The 18,050-nt window shown below is 41.0% G+C and overlaps 1 protein-coding gene across 1 annotated transcript; it reads right to left on the bottom strand.

Annotated features, from left to right (window-relative positions):
- Positions 1-9,891: 9,891 nt before the first annotated feature.
- LOC145414046 (protein Star-like) lies at positions 9,892-17,899 on the bottom strand. Its single transcript, XM_080283609.1, has 3 exons — positions 17,843-17,899; positions 12,310-12,538; positions 9,892-10,616 (listed from the first exon to the last, which is right to left on the bottom strand). The coding sequence occupies exons 1-3, from the start codon at positions 17,897-17,899 to the stop codon at positions 9,892-9,894; spliced, it is 1,011 nt and encodes a 336-aa protein (XP_080139735.1).
- Positions 17,900-18,050: the final 151 nt, after the last annotated feature.

The raw sequence follows: 18,050 nt of genomic DNA, 5'->3' as shown, positions 1-18,050 counted from the left end.
CTTCGCTCTCGCTCCTAATCATACTTTACTCGCAACCTCAATCTTAGCTGAAATTTTGACAAATTAATACACATAAAATATTGAGGGGACTATAGCCCCCCTTGTCCCCCTAGAAATTACGGTCCTGCTAATGTTTAATTACAACTCACGCCAGATGATTTATATTCGTATGAGAATGAGTCACAGGAGTCTGAGAGATTAATAACACTGAATTATTAGTGCTGAGAAGAATTAAAAACAGCATGGAACTTCCAAGACATATACAGTAACTTCTCTTTTTTTTTTTTTTTCATACATCGCGGTGAAAGTACAATAGATTTTGGGACTGTAGACAAACAAGAAGAGAGATTTCAAGATCACTGAAAGTAAGAAATAAGTTTTCTATTGTAACTAACTGCGAAGAAGAAAACGGTTATTTGAGGGTAACATTATAATTCGGTGCGATTTACCGAATGGGCCAGCAGTACCCAGTGTGAACTATCTACTATACGCTCTGCCCTTGACTTCCTTATCTCTCGTCACCTACCAGGTCTAATCATCACCGATTCCCAAGCTGCCTTTGCCTTACTTCGCAACCCCCTCCCCCATCCCGACGCCCCTCCTCTCTCTTCGCCTCCCTTTACTCTCGCCATCATTAGGCTCATGCTCTTGGTCTCAGAGTTTCTTTTATTTGGATTCCAGCTCATGTTGGTCACATCCGCCACGACCAGGCAGATCGCCTGGCCTGAGCTGCCTGCAACCTCCCCCTAGCTACCATCCGCCTCCCTGTGTCCACGACAGTTGTCCGTAGAATCCTTCTCGAGGAGCCCAGGGAGGACCTAGCCCTGCGTACTGATGCTGAACGTCCCACTAGTGTCACTATCCAGCACTATGACACCCACCGTGGCGTGAGACACACTTATGGCAAGCACCTCACCCACACCCGCCGCTGTGATGTGGCCGTCGCCGGCATTCGCCTGGGGTATCACTCCCCAGGGGAAATCACCGGACGACCGATCTCCACCAGGCCATGTAAACTCTGTCACAATCCAATGGATGAAGCATTATCCCAACATATCGTTAACTGCCCAGTTATTGCCCCCTTCAGACCCCCTGGACTCTTGTTTTCTGCTGTGTGTACCTACTGCATCACACATCTTGATGTACTCGAAGACATTCTCACCCTTCACCCCGACTTCCTTTCATTGTAATGCTCTGACACAAGGACAATGATCGGACATTTAGGTGTGTGTGTGTGTGTGTGTGTGTGTGTGTTGTCCACGCACACGCGCACACATCAGGCGCATGTGCATGTAGTGTCCTAGTGCTAGGATTTTGAATCAAGAGGTACTTTTATCATGCATATCGTGTTTTTTTCCCCCCTGTATCTACCCACCTGTGTATGTGACTATGTATATGTATCTACTTAGGGTGTATGTGTATATACTGTATATGTCTACCTGTCTATGTATATATGAACATATCATATATATGTGCATGTTGTATATGGACGCACGCCTGTACACATACCCATATCTCTATACATACGTACCTATCCTGTACGTGAAATATGTCTGTTGCTACCTGTGCATGAATATATACATATATGTATAGATATATAAGTATTTGTATGTGTGCATATGTGCCTCTCTCTGCATATGTATGTACAGTCGTCAGCACAAATTCGCTGCAAGCCTGCTCGTGTGATGTGGGTCGTTTTGTCTGGCAACTGTGTATGGGAACTAATTGCCACACAGGCTTTTATACGTTTTAAAGACGTGTTTGTAAGAATTAGTACTATAAATCACCCAGAATTCAATATTCTTTATATCTGTTTAGCGTAAAAATGTGCAAAAGACGACAAATGAATGTTGTCGAATGGGGAAACTTCTGTTCTCTCCCTCGTATCCATCCCTTGTCCCTCCCCACCCTCCTCTCCTCCTTCCCTTTCCCGCTATCCTTCATCTCCACTCCTCTCTTTCTCCACCCTGTCTACCTTATATCACCCACAACGCTAATCTACGTAATAAACCGCACTCTTCTCTATTTCTTGTCTATTCCTGTAACCTTTTTGCTCCTCATCATTTGAGAGTTTCATGCCATGCAAGTCTCCTTCTCCCACTCGGTATACCAAACACGATGCAGCAGTTCGAAACTTTAGTGTTTCTGATACTGCTTCGTGATTCAGTGAATAGTATGAGGAGAATGGGAATATTTTCCTAGGGAAAAGAGAGGGCGAGAAGTAGAAGGAGTGGGCACAAATGTTTGTTTAATTTCGCCTACTGATATAATAGGCACAGACTTCCAGGCTCACTCAAACAAATACCAGCAAGGAATACATCACAAGAACGAGACCTCAATGTTCCTGTATCTCCCGGCTGTTGGTAGTGGCAAAGGTTGGAGAACGGAAAGACAACTGGAGAGGAGTGGGAAGGAGACGAGGAGGGTAAGAATGGGACTAGAACAGGAAGGAATATTGATAATAAACCTTGGATATAGTTGGTAGTACTGCAAGCAACTGGGAATATGGCAGACTGGGTTTAGAAAACAGTCAAGAGAGAATTGCGTTGCGCCAATCAGGTTAGTGCCGTGGATAAATGAATGAAGATGGAGAGGGTGGGGAGAGGAGACAGTGGAGAGGCATGAAAGTGAGTGGGGGAGAGGAAACAGAGGGAGGGGTGGGGGGGGATATCAGGAGGAGTAAGGGGGAGAGAGGGGAAGGGAGCTTAGACACGGTTATAATGAAGAATACCAGAGTATTACGCTCATACGTCTTTCCATAACAGTCAACTCTTGCAGTTTTTTACACTAATCAAGTACGGTATACAGAAAATTGTACTCTAGGCAGTCTCTAGTACCACTTTTGAAAAACACGTCGTTAAAGTGTATAAATGTCTATGTGGCAACTCGTCCCTTTACACTGTTGCCAGACAAAAGGACTCGCATCACACCAGTAGACTTGCAGCGAATTTATGCTGACGACTGTACATGCGTGTGCATCTATGTAGGCTACCACTTCACTCATATCAAAACATGTAATGGTAAGTACTGTGCCAACTTTGTACCATGTATGTATCATTGTATGTCTTTGTTCATTATTGTGCTTGTAATGATAATTCCTTCTGTACTGTACCTTCTATGCCCTGTAATACCGATTTTGTTTTCCTCATGCACCCCTCCCTGTTGGCCTTCAGGGACGGTGTTCCCCAGAGTGTTGGGGCTTGTACTGAATGGTAAATAAAAACCCTAAATAAAACAAATAATACCGAATCGGCACTCTTAATGGGAAAATAGTATAATTTTTATCACCATATAGATTTACACACACCTATTTACCTGAAATCCATTTAAAAAATGGTAAACGTAGATTCATAACACTAATAAAGGGACAGGATAGTCTGCCACTAGACGGCAAAGTACACGTCCACCCACCCCCAACCCCCAAATCCCCCTTTTTGCTCCACCAAATTATGTACACAGCCACACACTTCCCTTGATATTTTCAAGGGTGCCAGAAAGTTGTTTAATAAAGTGGAAACTACTCGGGCGTGCATCCTTAGGACATGTTTATTCTGTTTGATATGGAAATAGGGGGGGAGTGGTGATGGTTCGGACTTTTTTTTTTTTTTAATATTTCCAAAAATTCAAGTTTGAGCAGTAGTGTCATCGTGTTTATTTTAAAATGTTGCCTCATCATTTGGGTTTTCAGCCTGGTAATATCAAACCCATAGCTCTTTCTAGTTTTGAGCAATAGTTAACAAAACAATAAGTTTCTAAATCGTCCGAATCATCCCTGCCAGTGGTGATGGTTCGGACACAGGGCGGGATGGTTCGGCAACATATATTGCTTAGCACATTCTTTAAACTGTGTAACTGCAATTGGCTAAAAAGAACAAAATTTATCAATTCAAAGACATTTCGTTTTCGTAAAGTACAAATTAAACTTCAGAATCCAAATGAACCTCTTCATATTTGTTAAAAAAAAAACATTTTAAAACTGAAATAATCTGCACAAGAATTATGGATAATTAAATTAGCCTCTTACTCTCTGCCTTAAAATAATGCATAACTGGTCCTCTCTCTCTCTCTCTCTCTCTCTCTCTCTCTCAAGCATAAATCTGACTGCAACATCCATAATAAACTCTACACAGTCGTTCGAAAATATATTTTGTATACATTGAAATTAAATTCATCAGAATTATGGATAACTGACTTAACCTCATACTCTGCCTAAAGTGATCCTTAATTGGCCTCATCTCTCTCTCTCTCTCTCTCTCTCTCTCTCTCTCTCTCGAATACTGACTTCACTTCTCACTTTCAAGGCCTCTATTTCAGATTGCAAAAAACTTTATCTCTCGTTTTATCTATTTGTTTCCCAATTTCTGACTGACTGACTGACTGACTGATTTGACTTTTTAACGCATACTGTATATAGACTATTGTAGCCAGGGATAGTTCGGACTTGGCACTGACGAACCATCCCCCTCCTCAACTGTCCGAACCATCCCCCTCCTCAACTGTCCGAATCATCCCGAATCTATATAATTAAATAGGGAGTACCCTCAAATTTTACATGAGAGAGGTTAACATTCTCTTTTGATAACAATGTCTTCTACATGCAACACAGATTCACCATAATAATGCATGATTTGCTGCTTGACACGTTCATGGAGGTAGAGCTTACGATATTCACTCAAATTATAACATAGGTGCAAAAAAATATATATTTATATATATATATATATATATATATATATATATATATATATATATATATATATTTATATGACCTTTATCGAAAAGTGTGGCGTTTGTAGCTTTGAGGTTCCGTGTGGTAGAAGTAAACAAACTAACGCACTTTTACGCAAGGTCTCGCTGCCCTAGGTCCCATACCTTTCTCAGGAAATGCACTGTCCGAACCGTCACTGCTCTTCCCTAGCATGCATAAGTAGCACAAGCAAGTGATAAAGTGCCACATTCTGAAGTACCCTGTTTAGGAGATGCCTAGGAGTTGAAGACCATCTCATAGCTCCATTATTTTAGTATTCTTTTTGCACAATCTGCACCCATTTGCTTCTGTACCCCAAAGATGACAGAATGTTTTTATTGATCATGTAATGATATCAGGGATGTATGTTGGTCTGCCTTTGACCACTTAATGATGTCTTTTTTTTTTTCCCCTGTAATTATCACTCACAAAGATGGTTAGTATTCCTACGCACTTTATTTTGAAGTCTCATAATTTTCCATGTCCATTGTGATTGCTGAGTTGTAGTAATAGATTAACACAGGAATATGATGCAGTTCATGAAGAGGTGTTATGAGAAAGATGTAGAGCGATATCATCATCTCTTTCTGTCACTGGGCAGTGTGAAATAAACCAGAGTACCTGTAATACAAAAATCTGGCCAAGTTAAATGCATTATCAATGTGATGAGAAGGTACACTGAGATGATGTAGACTTGTGGAGAGGATGGACGATGACAACTGGGTGCGAAGGATGAGACATAGGAATGTAAAGGGAAGTTACGACAGACAGAAAAAGACTTGGGACGAGGACGTTCAGTGTAACCTCAGGTGATAAGGGACTGAAGAGAGAGGCTGCTACAGATCAAAGTGTGCGGAAGTCTGCAGATGCTTGTGTTGTCTGTGGAAACTGATCATTAAGTTGATTAAACTTCGATATGTAAATTCCTATGACTTTTTAAAATTTAATTTGTATTTTAATGCAAGGAAGAATTAACAAAAGGCCAGAAGCCCGCAAGATTGTTCTTTCCAAATATAAATAAATAAATAAATAAATAATGAATACAACAGAGCCAAACTCAAGATCCCTTCATTTTGAGATGCCTGAGCACACTGCGTTTAAAAGTCTGGAGATCATAGGCAGTAGGAAATACAGGCAGAGGAAGACAGTTCCAGAGTTTACCTGTTGCATAATTATGAAGGACTGGGAGTAACAGTTAACTCTTGCAGAAAGAACAAGGCAATGGAGGTTTTTGCACTCCTCCCCCTGATCTTGCAGAAAACAGCTATATGCAGCTGTAATTTTTCTGCCACTTAAGATTTATTCGTGAAGTCAGTACAGGACAGAGAGGAAGATTCTACAAACTCCTTGTCCCTCTTGCAGGTCAAAACCTGGCTTATGATGGGGAATTGATTGCAAGTGTGTTTGTGTATTCCGATCTTGGATGTTGAGATGACTTTAATTCTTGCTACCGTCAGATGATTTCATTTAGCCTACAACACACTTTCCCAACTAGACAGGTTAGGAACAGGCTTTTGTAATACAACCCCTTCTAAACAAGGTAAATTCCCCCCTACTGGACAGAATCATCTGGAAAAGGCAAGAATACAAAATATCAGTGAATTAAAATGGTAAAAACTTTCACCGTGATGACATTTTTTATTACAGTACATTCTTGCTCTCTGCACTTGATTTTATCCAGTTCAAGAGGGCTTCTAGCTGTGCACTGGATAATGAAGGCTATACCTAACCCTGCCAGTTTGAGATATCTAGCTTAAGCTGAATAAATCTGTTTGGAGATTGCATGATGATAAGACACACGTCATTGGACAGTACATACCATTAATCTGATGAGGTATTTTTAATCTTACGATCTCCAAGTGATTTTATTGATCGTAAGAGAGACCTTTCGAACTGAAAAAGTTAGAGACAGGCTTCATTAACACCTTCACTATGAGACACCTTTCCTAAGCTGAATAAAATAATCCGTAAATAGCAAAAACGGAATGGAAGAGTACAGCATAGGACTGAAGGGGTAAACAGAGGGAAGTAAAACAGTGTACGTAACTCTTTAAAGTTTCGGTAAAATAAACACTATACATTCAGACTAGTAGTATTCCTTCACTGATGCCCATTTCATACAACACAAGCTTGGCTACAAACACATTCCATAATAGTGTCGTATTGACCATTTTACAGTATTCATGCTACTGTCAAAGGATTTCATTACACTTAGTAGACTTTTTGAACTGAAGAAAACGAACGTCAATTTCATAACTTTCACTACTGTAATAACAACATTCACTTTCTTGTCTGGCACAATCAGCCTGAAATACGAAAGTGCAACAGTTATTTGTATCTACATAAAGAAACAGCTGATTACTATACATTACTTTTAAAGAGTCTGTCAGTAATGATGTATACAACACAGATATACGGGACAGGGTGACTCGGGAATTGGAGCACTAAATTCGGGATGTGATCTTTGGCCTAATTTCGAATAAAACATGCCATATGAACATGGCACTGATTCCAGACTGTTATGGAGTTACAGTTATTGATGATGAGTTCTGCAAACATGTTATTCCTCCTAATTCACCCATGACAGTTTGATTTTGAACCATGTTGATAGACCATTTTTTCTCCCTCAAAATTAGCCCAAGAATCGACACTCATTTAGTGCGTCACGTCCTGGGTCATGTATACGTGACCCACTGAACCCAGGGACAGCTTCTTCATTTCATGCTTGCCATCTCCTGACAGTTCAATTCAGCTCAGGACAGACTATTCAGATTGAAGGGATTATATATAACATTAATAAACACTTTCAATAAGGGAGACCAATTTTAAGTTGTATGAATAAACTAAAAAGGGCATCACTAGGAGTCTGAGAATTAGAATTAGAAAAAAGATGATAGCTTGTGCAGAAACTTTCCACAACAAGTGAAACAAAAATAAAATAATCTAGCACATGTACTTAAACGGAGCTACCCAAAGGAGGTAATTCAGTATACAATAGCAGTTGTAACTCTAGACTTAACATCGACCTAGTGGACTGTAGGCTGAAGATGCCCTCTTGTAGTCCACCATCCACATTTTGGGCGATAGGGAGGGAGTTGAGGAAAGTTTGTATATCCAGGCAGTGGTGTTGACTGGTAATATTGGTGCTGTTGTGAGAAATCATGCCTCTCCAGTCCTCGTTATAGCCAAGGGATGTGTTTTAAATCATAGCTGATGTGGTTAGAGAGGCAACCTGCTGTCTAAATGGCTGAGACTTCCTTTCCAGACTGCCACAAAACATTTTGATGAACTGAATTTGTTAAAAAGGACTCCACTGATCTTCAACAAGGTTCAGCGATGTCTTAATAACCCCCTTACTTACAATATGAAACCAGTCCTGAATGAGAAAACCCTAGCATGTACTGAATGCAGACAGAGGGTATTAGTGCCAAAGTGGTGACATGAAGGTGTTTTACATATGAACTTCAATTTCTTAACTCTTGTGACACTCGACATCTCAAAGGTTTTCGACTCTTCAGCCGAATCGAACTTTGACCCTGCCCTGTGACCTTGACCTCTGACTGTATGTTTTAAATAATACCATATCGAGAGGACGGAATGAATGAAAAATAATGTCTAGAACGACAAGAGAAAAATTAGCTAAAGGAAGGATAACAAAAATGTATTAAAAATTGGCGACAGTCCCAAGGGAATGCAGGATAATCTAAAAAAAAAAAAAAAAAATCCAGCACTGAAAGAGGGGATTGTCCTCACTCCTCCTCGCATAAGATGGTTAACTCAACAAATTCGTATTATCACTATCAGCTGAATAAGTGAGTAAAAAAAAGTGTTTGGGAGTATTTGCTGAAGGAAGAAATGTACCAAGTTTGAAGTGAACTGGTGAAGAGATGAAGGAATGACACCAAACTGAAAGAAAAATAACGGAAGGAAGAGGAAAGAGGAAAGAAACTGAGACGACAGTGTGAAGGCCATGTGTGTTTTGCGTAATTAATTCCAGCTTTGTATATTGGTATAACAAATACTATTTACAAATAGAAAAGGGTCTTATTAGCACCAATCGAGATCATATAAAATTATTAAATTATAAATTACTTTATGCTATGTAGCTAACGATAACGGTGCTGTTTAGGGAACATTAATTTCCAGTAACCTGCATAGTTCATCATTATCAAATACTTTTATTGATTTCAGTTTGGCGTCCTCAGAACGCTGCACTGGGGACAGATGTCGTCCCTTACCTCTTTCCACCTCCCCCACCGTCCTCCTAGGCCGGCCACTGTTTATGATCTCAAATTCAAATCCTCAAATTGTTTCCTGCAACAACCGGGATCGAACTTGCGACCTCAGTCCCCATTCAACCGCTCTTTCCAATTCACCTCCTCCTCTTCTGTGACGTATATTAATGTTGGATAATCAGTGAATCCTGATAGAAATGTCGCTTTTCTTCTTCCTGATGGGTGTGTCAGAGTATCATAGAAGATCATGAATACATCCGACGTCTTTTTAACCACGACATTATATGGTTCGATGCCTGAAAACTATTGCACTTACGCCTCCTTGGGACTGACACTCTGGCCATCAAGTGACATCAAAATGAACATTAGTTCCCAGGTTCTCTGTACCTTTCAGCCAGGTTGGTGCAGTGGAAGTAGCTTACCCTCTCACATGAGGAACTTAGCTTCAGTTAATGGACACTCGTACTACAGGAAATTTCTAATGCTGAGAATGGTATTGTAAAGTACATCAGTCTCTGAATGAGATTTATATGAAATGCTACCCCCGACATCTAGTGATATATGAAATGAAACATCGCCATATCAACAGCTGGTGACCAAATAAACTCCAGTGCAACAGTCACAAAAACTTTTAAGCCAGGCTGGTACAAGAGATGAGGTCTGACCTGTCGACTGATGCGTCTGACCTTATTTTGGGGGGGACGCATCACTGTGAGAGACTAGTTGTACTTTTAGTTGCATTGCTGTTACTTATATATATATATATATATATATATATATATATATATATATATATATATATATATGTATGTATGTGTGTATGTATGTATTTTTATATCCTATGGGGTTCAACTGCCTAATATCAGAATAGCCATTAACGCTTTTGAGTAATGAATTAATTGAGTTTGTTCAGGAGTTGTCGTTGGAACCTTCATTATCTAATTTGGCAAACATTTTTGTGTACACAACGTTTCCGTTCTTCATATCCAAGACTTTCAAATACCAGTCGTTGTGGGAGGTCAGGCGTGTGAAAGCCGAGTCATTAGTTTTGACAAAAATGTAATCCACAGAGTTGCCCACCAGTACATAACCTTTTACACGTAGGTACTCCACGAACTCACTCTGGAAGTTCTTTTCGTCAGCTATCTCCACAACCAGCACGCGTATTGTCACGTCCTCCCACGGGATGGACTTCACTATGTCTATTTCACTGCCTTGTGTGTCCAGACTCAACAAGTCCACCGTTGTGACGTTGAGGGCCAGGAGGTACGAGTGGAGGGGGAAGCAGTGCGTCATGTGGTACGTCTTATCAGCGATGTTGAGGAAATCAGAAAAATCATTGCCAAGTTTCATTCCGAGTTCGTAGCTCGTGCCTTTCACAAACCATTTTGGATTATCGTATCCCACTCGCATACTGAGATCAACGAGGATGGATTTTTTTGTGAAGTTATCGGACGAGATGCAAGAGTTGGCCGTCCATGCCTTGCGGTGCTTGTGGCGGAGGTGCTGGTAGCTGTAAGGGTTGGGTTCTATGAGCAGCCCCGTCCAGCCCAGCTCCTGTTCCAGCCACAGAGTGTTAGACAGCTGCTGCCCGTCCAACGCCCCCGCCTCCACGAAGAACCCACCACGCTCACCTGCAACAGTTGATTCAGCTGTGCATATATTTCTTGGCCTAAAGCTTATAGGTCTTATAGTAGATAAAGAAGGTTAAAAGTTTTAGTCGATGCAAGAATGCACAACCCGTGACCCTTGCCACATCTACTTGTGAACAGGTACTTATCGTCCTCTCGCTCAGCGGGCCTCAAGAATGGATTATGTAGAAAGCAGCTACGACTGCAACAATATACACAGAGAAAAGCCAAATGCAGAGTACAGGATCCAGTTTATTTTCAACGTTTCGCCCACCAGGGCTTCTTCAGGCATAACACCAGTGGACAACACTCCACTACTTAAATAGTCCCTAACCTGGCTGGTGACCTAAACACAACAAGGCAACAATTATCTGGCTAAGCTGGCTGTTCGATAGTTAAGAGGTATGCCAATGGCTTCGCTGACATAAAGAATCCATTGTTTTGGTGGATATTACTTACATTTGTAATAAAAGCGGACTCATAGCATCTACGTTTCATGGTGTTGTCTACATATTCAATAATTTTAGAATTTGTCCAGTGGGCATTAAGGCCTGTGTCAAACCTTTGTTTCACAATGGCATTATTCATATTAAAACACTTCATGTCATATTTGTGTTCCATCACTCGTTTCTCTAAACCTCGAAATGTTTCACCAACATATACCGTCTTACATCCTGACCAAGGTACACTGTAAACTCCTGCCTGCCGTACATCCTGTCTGCTCTTTTTCTTTTTCAGTAAATTGCCCACTGTTACAGAAGCTGTTCTCACAACACTGATGCCAACTTTATTTAGCAGTGGGGATACATTACTAGCTACTGAGGTATTGGGTAACATGATTCTCTTTTCACATTTCTCCCTTTTCTCTTTTCTTGTATGGATATTTTCAGCCTCTTCTTAGCCTTCATAATAAAGTAAGGAGGGAATTTTAATTCAGTGAAAGCATTAAAAATATTCTTATATTCTTCCTCTAGATATTCTCTCGAACATATTCTCAAGGCTCGAAGGTAAAATCCAGTGACAATGCCTAGTTTAGTCTTATTGTCGGTAGCAGAATAAAAATGTGCATAATCATTCTTAGAAACATTTTTCCCAGAAATTTTAAACTTCAGTCTGTTTTCGTCTTTTAACAAAAGTACATCTAGGTAAAGCAACCTATTGTCATTCTCATATAGGTTACATTTGAGCAGGCTTTTAGATCAGGTAAATAGGGTAGAAAATAGTATAAACTTTACGGTAGAATATGGTGGACGAAACGTTGAAAATACACTGGATCCTGTACTCTGCATTTGGCCTTCCTTTGTGTATAAGAATGGATTATATTAGATCTGTGTTTGCTATGTGATGTAAAGCAAGTGTCGTCTTCAGAATAAAGGACCAGCTTCAGTCTCTGTCACGGGACTTTTTGTCTCATCCGCTGTGTTTATACAAATTTTGAATGCCCACTGGAGGCATGAAATTATTCTGAATGTTTGTGAATGGGTTGTGAGTACACCCCAATGTTAGCAACAAGAGGTAAATGAGATATGCTTTTGATTTTTTTATGGAACAGACATTCAAAAAATTAAGCAATACAGGAGCTTCAAGCAGGACACAGTGAATAATACTCCCATTTTGAATATCATCACAGAAAAAAATATTCATATTATCCTGGTCTTTATAGAACACTGTAGCGAATTAACATAATATACTCTACCATCGAATAGTCTGGTAATGTAGTGGTTTATGAAATTCCATGAACCAAGTTTAGTGGAGGCCAGGTAGGTAGGATCGGTGGAGAGGTTGTATGGGAGGGTTGAGGGTGGGCGGAGATAGGTGGTGGTGAGGGTGTGGAGAGCCAGAGGGTGGGTGGCGGCCAGATGATCCAACGACGCATCCACAACCGCCTTCCCGCCAACACCCACATCACTACCTCTCAGGCGAACCTATACCAGACAATGAAATTAAGGTATATAATATTTTGGTTGTAACGTATTCATGAAGCTAAGAATGATACTGCACATAATCATTTAGTTGCAAGCAATTCATGAAGATAGGAATATAAAATGATTACAGTCGATAAATTATGGTTGCCAACATTCCAAAAGGTATGGAGGACGGTCTCAGCACAGCCATGATGATCAGTGAAGGAAAGATAATATAGGATCCCCAGACGTCTGCGCACGTGTAGTTTGCCCTTAGATCCCATAACTCCCTGTAGATGACTCAAATAAATATAAATGAAAAAGCTGTCCGAGGGTATGTGCTCAAGGAACAATTGTACCAAGTTTGAAGTGAACTGGTGGAGAAGTAAAGGACTGGTACTAAACTGAAAAGAGTTTGGAAGAAGAAGAAAATTAAGCAAATACAGCTGGCGTCCACGGTATGGTATGGAGGCCTAATTAACAACATACTGTATTGTTTAATTAAGAACATTTTGTTGCTAGTATATGTAATATCAACCTTTTCGTTCATTCTTTTTGCATACATTTTAGTGTTATCTCTGACGGGTGCCATCCCTTTGATGACGGCTGGGACACTAGTTTTTACCCTCCATCTGACAAAGTCCGAGAGGGTGTTATCATCACTGGGATCCATAGGAGTCCGTGGGTAGAGCTGGGTTGCTGGACTGGCGTAGAGATTTAGTTTCCGAGCCAGAACTCACTATAGAGTCATGAAATTTCACATAGTTGTGTCTTATGGTGAACTGGTGCATTCTGACAGGTAGAATGCTGTGTCTTAATTATTTTTTTTATATAATAAAAAAAAAGACAGATTTCAATGCTAAATGCACAAGGAATCTGAAGGGCCCAAGTTGAACTGGTGCATTCTGACAGGTAGAATGCTGTGTCTTAATTAGTTTTTTTTTTATAATAAAAAAAAAAAACAGATTTCAATGCTAAATGCACAAGGAATCTGAAGGGGCCCAAGTTATGTCTAAAGGCGTTTTCCTTATGCCCAACTTCAAAGGAAAAGATTGGGGGCTGAGGGCCATTATGCACTTGGTTAGGGTTGGAGGGAGGTGGGGGGTATGTGCTTGGTCAGATGGAGAGTTGCAATAGCATAGCATTGCCTATTTTTTTTTTTTTTTTTTACCTCGAAGGAGAGTGGAAAGGCAGTAGATAGGGAGATAAGTACAAAAAAAAGATATCAGTTGTCGGCATATCAGTAACCGAAGTCCATAACAAAACACTGTATGTGAAAGTGTTTTCTTTCCATATTAATGACCCTTCGCATTCCAGAAGTGTCCCTTCTTTAGATACTTTTCCACTAAACACCCAAGAATGAATATCTGATCTACACAACTTCTTCTCTTCCTAAAACCTCCCTGTTCTTCCCCAACTAATTCCTCTGTTATTTCCCTAACTCTGTCAGTAAGTATCCTACCATATATATACTTCTATTAGACTACGAAGCCAAATGCCCCTGTGATTACCATACACTTCTTTTTTCCCCTTTTCATTTGTACAGGATGATAATTATACCTGACTTCCAATCCTTCGGGACACTACCTTCTTCCCAGGCTAATCTGCAGATCTTTCACACACATCCATTCTACTGCTATCTCTCCCCCATGCATCAGCATTTCACCACACACCCCATCAAATCCCCGGACTTTCCCCATTTTGACTTCCTCTCTTCTCACATCCCTCCGTCTCCCAGATATTCCCCAGCCACTTATACTTGCATTATTTTCATTCTCCATGTTCAACAATTCCTTAAAGTGTTCTCTCCATCTACTCACTTTTCTCCCTTCTCCAGTAGCAATCTACCATTTTTATCTTTCACTCCCTGACAAACTTCTCAATCACCCTGTCTAATACTTATTACCTCTTTCCAGAACAATTTCTTACATTCCCTACACTTTACACTGAAATTCCTTCCAAATTCATCATTCACTTTCTTCTTACTCTCCCTTATTAATATTTTCACCTCTCCCTTCCTCTGTGCATATAACTCCCTCTTCAGTCTCTCAACTTACTTCACGCCCCTGCTTCTCATCCACTCAGTAGCTATATGCTTTCTTCTTTTGTTCCACAGCCTGTCTCACCTTTTCTTTCCACCGTGCTGTTCACTGCACCCCTTTTCGTCTTCTCTTCACCCCACACACCACCTCACATGCTGCACAGATTTCTTCTGTGAATATCTTGCACACACCTTCCACGTCCCTCATCTGCTCCAAATCATATTTACCCAATGGCTCCTCCATTTCTCTCTTATACTCTGCCTTTTTTCCATCCTGTTTGCAATCTTTCTACCTTCCTTGTATGAACTACTTCCTCCTGTCCTTCTCTCACTTCTATTCCTCCATTTCATTTGAACCTTGACTTTCACCACCACTAAATGGTGGTCAGAAAGTCCAGTCTCCCAACCTCTATATGTTCTTGCATCTCTTACACACGTTCTATCTTCCACACACACATAATCAATTATTGCCTTCCGTTCATTCAGTTCACCACCCACACTTTTCATCACTTGCCACGTATACCTGTGGATTATTTTGTGTCTAAAGAGAGTATTGGCTATCACCAACCCCCTCCCAGCACAAATGTTCACTAGAGCACTGCCATTCTCGTCCACTTTTGCTGGCACACCCTACTCACCAACTTCTCCTTCCACCTTCACATTCCCTACTTTTCCATTCATTTCTCCAATCAAAAACACTCTCTCAGTCCTTTCAGACTGGGTGAGGAAGGTGAGAAGTGTTAATATTGGGGGTGGGGTTATGAGGGGTAAACCGAGAAAGACATGGGACGAGGTCATTAAGTGTGACCTTAGGGTTAAGGGACTGAACAGGGAGGCTGCAATGGATCGTGCAGCAGGGAGAGCCGCCATTAGGTGACCAAGGCCGACACATGTAAGCATGTTGGAGCCTTTAAAAACGAAAACGAAAACGAAAAACGAAACTTCTGCATTTGTCCAGAACTCTCCTTTCACTCTACTTGCATGATCTTGCTTTGGCGCACACACACACACACACACACACACACACACACACACACACACACACACACACACACACACACACACACACACACACAATCGCCAACATCTGTAGTCCAACTTTGAGTCTTACCCACACGATCACTGAGCCAACTGATCCTTACTCTCTTATATTCTCCTTCCATCTCTTCCACACAACAACACACACTCCTTCTTTTGCCATCTCATTCTCATCCACTCCCGCGCATATACCTCACCCATACTCCTATTCTCTCACACTCTCATCTTATCCTTTAGTCTCGGCTATTCCACATACATCCAATTTTGCATCCTCAGGCACGTGGACAATCTCTCTCACCTCATCATTCGCATCCCTTACATTCCATGTCACTATTCGTTCCATGCCCTTTGTTTGGTACTTTTTCGTCACCTGTTGGTCAGTCCTGGTCCGAGGCTTCTTGTTCGTATTTTTAGTTAGTTGTTTTCCTGGCAAGGGCCCTAACCCTTCGCCAACCCACTTGTTGTCACGTAGGGAACACGTGTTGGTTGGTTATAAAGGTACCACGCAGCGTTGCCAATGATTTCATGGTTTACAGGAAATCATTTGGATGGCTACCAGTGTACAGCTACCCTAAAACAGAGTACCGCTACACTGAGTGGGTGGATGATGGGCGTCCCCCACCTGCAACAAATAAATATGATGAGCCTTTTAATCATTAAAAAGATAATTAACAATAAATGTAATACCCATAATGAATCGTTGAGGAAGGGGTGCTACTGCCTAGAATACGGCAATATTTCTTGTTCCGACCCCTGTGAGAAGAGGCCCATGGAGAATACGGCGACTGGTAGATAAATTACATATTTACCTACCATATATAGATGACCCAGCGCGGTGAGGATGAGAGGCAAAGGCAGCCAGCGAAGCACCCTCAGCCTACCAGCGAAGGCGCACCACCATGGCCACACAGAAGTCATCCTCCTGTTTAATATATATATATATATATATATATATATATATATATATATATATATATATATATATATATATATATATATATATTGTTATCCCGGTAGGGTTAGTGTTGTGTTTTGCATCTGGATATATGGGGAACCTTCTAAAAATTAAATGCCTTGTCATAGGTTTAGGCTAAGGTTTATATCTGGAGGTATGAGGAACATTCTAGACTCTAGAGATTTTGGCATGTCTGTTTTATTTTCTTTCTTAACCTAGGAATTAGTTCTTCTCATTATCATTAACTTACACTGTTAATATAAGCGCATTATTGCATCAGAAAATGTGAGTTCTCTCCTAGGTTTTAGAGTGTTCTGGGTTGCCCTGATAAGTGGAGTCAGGGAATTTTTTTAAGAACCGTTTCGCATCTGAGAAAGTCAGTTCGGTTTAGGCAGAGGGGCAGTTTTACTCGAGTGAACCCAGTCAAACAGCAGGAGTAAGCAGTCAGTCAGGGTCCGGAAGTCAGAATTAGTCAGCCAATGGGCACGCAGTAGTGAGTGAAGGACAGAGTTAACATGAGACAGAAAAGTCAATGTTTTGAAAGTGTACCTCAGCTGTGGTTAGAAAGAATAAAACCCAGAAGTGTTCAGCTGCTTTTGATAGCCTCCTGGCTTATCTATGTTTCGTTCTCGACGAATCTATGAACCACTACATTTGCAACAACTGATGTCAGGAATGGAACGAATCCTACGTTTGCAACAGTTGGTGTCAGGTGTGGGAATACGTTTTCAGATATGGAGATGAATGGACAGGCTGACAAAACTGCAGACATATCTCTGGCAAATATACTTGCAGTGTTGGGAGCAAAGCATGAAGAACATGAAATTTTATGAAGGAGAAAAGAAATTTCATGGAGAAGTAAAGAAATATTGCGAAGAACAAAAGAAATATTATGAAGAAAAGAAATATTATATAAGAACAAAAGATTATACTCGCAGTGTCGAAAGCAAATCAAGAAGAACAAAAGAAATATCAAGATGTGCAAAAAGAAGGCCAGGCCCAACACCACGCAAGACTAGAGGGACCAGGAAACTGAAACAACAACAAGAGGCGACATGTGGGCAAGGTAGAGAGAATAAATGATCAGGCATGAGAAGTGAGAGGAGAGAATTAATGTACAGTGAAGGATAAAGTGAGAAGTGAAATACAAAAAGTGAGTAATGGGGTAAAAGTTCTTGAACAGAGTTTGGATGAGGGTCAACACCTACAACATCCCTTTAGGTGTCAGTGACAGGTGTGTGTGGAAGGGGATGAGGAGACTGAGGGAGTAACGTGCCCAAAGGTCACTGACACAGGACCTGAGGGGCACTTGGAAGTGTTGGTCATTGGCAACCTCCAGAGATTTCATAGCGGCTGTGGGGAGTTATTGGGCGCTGTGCTGAGTTTGGGGGACCGGTGGGTGTTGGGATGCGGCAGAGAGGTAAGGAAGAGACCCTGGCCGTGTGTGTCGTCGATACACAGGACCCCTGCAACTTGGGTTTGGACAGCCTGGTGTCCCG

This window comes from Coenobita brevimanus, chromosome 98 (genome assembly GCF_032717465.1).
Source record: "Coenobita brevimanus isolate Jiangsu-jjx chromosome 98, ASM3271746v2, whole genome shotgun sequence".
In the NCBI taxonomy this organism is placed as follows: Eukaryota; Metazoa; Arthropoda; class Malacostraca; order Decapoda; family Coenobitidae; genus Coenobita; species Coenobita brevimanus.
Note: the sequence above shows the minus strand (reverse complement) of the source record. Positions and strands in the feature narration are given on the sequence as shown.